The sequence below is a fragment of the Pinus tabuliformis genome, chromosome 3_2, assembly GCF_031772625.1.
Source record: "Pinus tabuliformis cultivar Carrire ecotype Pingquan chromosome 3_2, CPIR1, whole genome shotgun sequence".
In the NCBI taxonomy this organism is placed as follows: Eukaryota; Viridiplantae; Streptophyta; class Pinopsida; order Pinales; family Pinaceae; genus Pinus; species Pinus tabuliformis.
This window is the reverse complement of record NC_142302.1, coordinates 854,874,680-854,880,381: the sequence shown is the minus strand read 5'-3', so window position 1 is coordinate 854,880,381 and position 5,702 is coordinate 854,874,680. Positions and strand designations below refer to the sequence as shown.

The window sequence follows — 5,702 nt, the reverse complement described above, 5'->3', positions numbered from 1 at the left end:
ACCTTTACAATGTTTGCATCATATCATAATATCTTTTTAACTACAATACCTTATTACTTACAAGCTATCAGAAGATATTACAAGACTTCTATAGATTTGATTATTTTTGAGACATGGTAAATATGGAGTTAGAAAAGATCTATATTAATTCTTGTAAAATATCTTTCTTTTTAATTTTTTAAAACCATATATATATAATTTAGATATATCAAACAATATTATCAAAAACCCATATAAATCTTGTGATTCAATATATCTACCATGTTTTTAAAGAAATCAAATATTTAGTAATGCAAATTTTTCTTTAAATTTTATAATAATAAAACATGTGTCATTTTGAAAACTTTTAACTCTAAACCTTTGAAAAATCCAAAGTTGAAACAAAGTTGAAATAAATCTAAATAGATTTAAGTCCTTTTAAATAATTTAAATGGAAAAAATAAATAAACAAAATTTAAAACAAATAAATACAAATAAGACATCACCTTATCCAAAACGGATGACATCACTAATATTAAAAAAAATTAAAATGTGTGCCTACGAAGTTACTTTCTCTGTTAGCGTAAACTAGACTCTTCAATGGGTATATTCCAATGCCGCAGTTATAAAATAAATACAAATAAAACGTCACCTCATCCTGAAGAGATGATATCATTAATATTAAAGAAAAAGTAAATAATGTGGGACTTGTCTGTAGCGGGATTTTTTTTTGGAGTTTTTAGTGGCTTTTTCTGATTAAATTTTTCTAAAATCTATCATTAATATTAAAGAAAAAGCAAATAATGTGGAACTTGTCTGTAGCGAGATTTTCTTAGAGTTTTTAATAATTTTTTCTGATTAAATTTCTCTAAAATCTAACAACAATTTTTTAAAATCGCAAATTAGGTTACTTTCCCTTTTACCCTAATCCAGAATGTTCAATCGGGATACTCCAAGGTCACAATCATATCCTCACATGCTAGGAAAGCACCCTTCACCTTCCACGAATAAACCGTCATTGAAACGGCGAACCCAGTCCGGACTTGTCGAAACCATGGAAAGTCAAGCCGACCTGCGTTTGTAAATCTCTTTCTCTTTTCCAGTCAAGTCAATGAATCTTCCTGGGCGCTTCAGGAGGTCTAATACGCCAGTGTCCCGCTCCTTCAAATCCCTTCAAAAGATTTTGCGTGTTTCGGAAAGACTCCTGGAGCAATTGCAATGGCTAATTTTGATCCGAGAAATGCCCATCTCCAAGCCGCCAATAGGGTTTTCAGCAAGCGCCAAACCCAGCCGCTACAGGAGCCAAACTGTTCGCAGCACATGAATGAAGGTGCCGAATCGTTTGAAATTTCGGACTTTCTTGTTTTCGAGGAGCAACTCGAACATTCATGCAATAGTGAGAATGCCGGTGATCAGTGTTACAATTTTAACACTGGCAAATCCGGACCAGGTTCCCAGCGTGATAATGCGTGCCCTCTCGCCAGCAATCCACCATGTATCCAGGGGAGTCGTTTAGATCACGATTCTACTGTGATCCAAACCCATCAGCCTACCCAGACAGTGTAAGTGTTGCTTAGTTTGGAGTATTTTTGGGTCAGTGTAAGTGTTGCTTAGTTTGGAGTATTTTTGGGTCATTATATAGTTTGAGTAGGTTTAATTTTTAACTATATGGGTTTTTTTATCAGAAGTTATAGGCTGAAAATCAGAAAGGAAGGATGAGTATGTATGCTTTTATAGATATGGTACTTAAAAAGTGAGTCTTAAAAAATAACTCTCATCCACCAATGTGATGTTTAGATTCAAAACGATCTTAAAGATAGATAATAATAATAAGTAATTTATATAATTATTTATCTTAACTCTTCCTTTCTTCCCATTTAAAAAGATGAAAATTTTAAGATAATGTAGAAAAATGAAATTTTTAAGATAATCCGTGGTATGATAAATGATTAATTATCTATTTTGAACAGAAACTCTGAGAATAGCAGCAGGAAGAGAAAGGCAGATGGAGCTGTGAAATATGCATTTCTGACGAGATCTGAAACTGACATTCTGCAAGACGGCTATAAGTGGCGAAAGTACGGGAGGAAACTTTTGAAGAACAGCCCCAATCCGAGGTTGTTATATTATTAAATCCGAGGTGCTTATGTTATTAGAATTCCTTTGTTCCGTTAATCGGACTATGTGCTGGATTTTTTGTTTGCAGGAACTATTACAGATGCTCCCATAGCAACTGTGATGTGAAGAAAACGGTGGAACGTGACACCCACGATAACGGAGTTGTCATAACTACTTACGTGGGGAAACATAATCACGAAAGCCCAACCGTAATCTATTATATTGGAAGCCATGAACCACCTCAGGTTCCAGCTGCCACGCCAAATTACTAGCTCGGCAGTATGGCTTTCTTGCGCAATCTGTAACTATGATACTACGCCTGTTCGTGTCTCCTTCGAACAATATCAATAAATAGATGATTGGACTGTACTTTACACTGTGAGGCTTGCTTTTTGCCATCTGCGTATGGGAGCGCTTTCTGAGAAGCTTACTGACAAGACAGCGGCATGGTCACATGATGGGACTGAGAGTATTGCAGAGATCACTTCAAATCTAATTGCTGCTGCACTGGTTGGAATTATAGGGTGTAGTTGTTATAAAACGTTTCGAAATTCACATCAGGAATATATATCTTCATGTTCATGACGAGGTACACATGTAGTTTATCCCATGGCAGACGTTATAAGAATAATCATGTAATTTTTCTTTGGTTCAAAATAAAATGTATGCAGTACTTGTTTTTTAAAAACTATTATGCAGTACCAATAGGGTCTTTAACATTTATTTTGTTAAGACTATGTGATTGATATGTTGGTCAAAGTTATACATAAACAAATAAGGGTTTTATAAATTAATCTGTTTTCTGCTATTTTGATTTTAAAATTAGATAATATTAATAGTAATAATATATTTATATATAAGATTTTTATAAGTGAATATATAGAAATATTGATTTTTAAAATTCAAGAAAAGACAAAATTTAATTAAATAAAAAGTAAAATTTAATTAAATAAAAAGTAAAGTAAAATAGTTTTAGGGTAAGATTTTTTTATATATATAAAGTTTGATAATATTTTTTTGTGATTGTTAAAAAAGTTGTATTTTACAACTAATGTGATGGTGATGTGTAATTAGGTTCATGTGGAGTTGATAAGTGTTTTTTAAATAAAATAAAAAATAAAAAAATATTGTCTAAATAGAAAAGCAATATGATTTATAATAAAAAACAAAAATTGATAGTTTTCATTAAAAGTATTATAAAGCATTAATAATCCTAACCTCACTATGGTCACTCTATATGTGATAAAAAAATTTGGCTGGCTTTTAGTCATCAATAAAGTATTTTGATGTCCACTTGACTTAATATAATTTACTATCAAATTTTAAAAAAGACAAAGTAATTATAAAAAAAAATGTGAATAAAATGCTTTAACATGATACTTTTCAAAAATATTTCAACCCAATATTTAAATAAACTCTTTTAAGATCTTTGTCACATAATTTATATCCATATCAACTTCATATATATCTATATATATATATATAGAAATTTAAAAAAATATTTCATTGTTGTATATAATAAAATTTTCATTGTCCGTGGATGAAAGATAGTAGAAAGTTAAAAAAAATGGAAAATATTAAGTATATACAAGTAGAAATAATGTGGGCAATGTAGTGTACATATAAAACATATTATGTAGAACAATTTAATTTATATATATGATATATTGTTTCAATAAAAGTATGGATATATTGTATAAAGCAATTGCAAAAAACAAATATTCTCATTATTTAAATTTAGCTGTTTTTTTTTTTGGTCAATTTTCCATTTTTTTTTTTGTCAAATTTCTTTGCAATTTAAGAAAGGGAAAACCACTATAGATACATTGAGATCTATCCCTCTAAGCTCATGTTGAATCAATTAAAATTAAAATTAATTAATTAAAATTAATGAAATTTTAATCATAGGACAAATATTCTATTTTTATTATATTCATCTTATTTTTATATTAAATTTATTAACTTATTATATATATTTTTTTAATTATATGTTTTGAAATGTTATGGTCAAGAATAAGATGCATTATTATTTAAATTTATTTTATCCTGATATAGATATAATAAGATTTTCCTCTTAAAAAATGTTTAAAATTTTATTACTAAAAACAAGATTACAATATAGCAAATTGAATTGAATAGATTTATTATTTATATTTTTTTATTACTTTCTATATTGAATAAACATTTAAATGCTTACATTTATTTATTCACATTAATAACATAATTAAATAAAATTTTCAATATTATGATTTGCACAATATTTTATATCACAACAATAACCAATTAAATTTTTTCAGAAATCATATTAGTTTTTAAATATATTTTTATAATTAAATAAAAAATAAAATTAAAAAATTTGTTTTTATTTTTTATTATAAATTTCATTTTATTATTTTAAAATCAAATTAAAAATATAATTTTCAAATTCATTTTATTGTTTTGAAAAAACTGTTTTTTATAAATTATAAAATTCACTTATTTCTGAATAACGTAGGCAATTTCTTTTTATGTAAGAGAAAAAAAAATCATAAGTATATTTTTCTGTTTTCCCTCCCTCATGACACACTACTAATTTCTTTTGTCAATTTGACGTCATCTTAGCGAGGACACACGATGAGTACAAGCAAAAAGGGTATTGACATCATTACCATTTAACATTTTTTAAATAAAGGAGCATTTGTTTTAAGAAAAGTTTTATTTAAATATTATTTATTTATTAAATTATATGAATTTATATAATTTGCGTAATTTGTTTGTTCTGGTTTTGTACGATACTATTTTAAAAGAGTATTTTAATTTTTTAATATTTTATATAGGGTGTACATTAAGGTATTTTAAATTTTATTTCCATTATGAAGTTAATTTATTTAAATGTTTTATTTTTTTATTTTATTATGGTTGTTGTAAAATAGCATTTATATGGAGTATTTTTTATTTTTTAATGTTTCAAAAATTCTAGCTATTTTTTTTAGGAAGATAATTTAGATGTTGTTTAAAATTATGTTTTATTATGAAATATATATATATATATATATAATAATAATAAATGTTTAATGAATTTACAAATACAAACTAGGTTTTAAGATGTTAAATTTTTTTCAACATTATATTTACAAGTTACATCAAGTTACATCACTATGTAAATAAGAGATAATTGGAAATTACATCTTAATTTTTGTGAATATTATATCTACAAGTTACATCAAGTTACATGACTTTGTAAATAAGAGATAAAGAGATAATTGGAAGAAGGGGGCATTTTTTAAAGAAGGCACAATTTTGTAGGGATGGCAATTTTTTGTTGAAATCTAATGAAAAATTCTACGAGAATCTGATTATGGGAGTGATTAAATTATTTTTTGAAGGAAGAAATGGATTCAACTCTTTTAAGAACCCTTGAGAAATGTTGGAGATCAGATGCACAGCTAATTAAACTAAATACACAACAGATAAATCAAGCACATAAAGACACAGGAATTAACGTGGTTCACCCAACCAATCTGGGCTACGTCCACACAACATAGGCATCGGCAATCTTATTAATCAAACAAGAGATTACATAATTCAATCCTCACAAACTCTCACCCTCATACCAAACAATCCGA

The 5,702-nt window shown here is 27.3% G+C and overlaps 1 protein-coding gene across 1 annotated transcript; it reads left to right on the top strand.

Moving 5' to 3' along the window:
- The first annotated feature begins 1,095 nt into the window (after positions 1-1,095).
- On the top strand, positions 1,096-2,774 carry LOC149183357 (uncharacterized). The gene is made up of 3 exons (XM_089418708.1): positions 1,096-1,541; positions 1,950-2,096; positions 2,186-2,774. Exons 1-3 carry the CDS (start codon positions 1,198-1,200, stop codon positions 2,367-2,369), a joined length of 675 nt encoding a protein of 224 aa, XP_089274834.1. The 5' UTR covers positions 1,096-1,197; the 3' UTR covers positions 2,370-2,774.
- The last annotated feature ends 2,928 nt before the right edge of the window (positions 2,775-5,702 follow it).

Bases quoted from the DNA above. Each gene is read 5' to 3' on its own strand.
- LOC149183357 (XM_089418708.1), top strand. From the start codon at position 1,198: ATGGCTAATTTTGATCCGAGAAATGCCCATCTCCAAGCCGCCAATAGG. The intron at 1,542-1,949 runs GTAAGTGTTGCT...TATTTTGAACAG, and splicing joins CATCAGCCTACCCAGACAGT to AAACTCTGAGAATAGCAGCA. The intron at 2,097-2,185 runs GTTGTTATATTA...TTTTGTTTGCAG, and splicing joins AAGAACAGCCCCAATCCGAG to GAACTATTACAGATGCTCCC.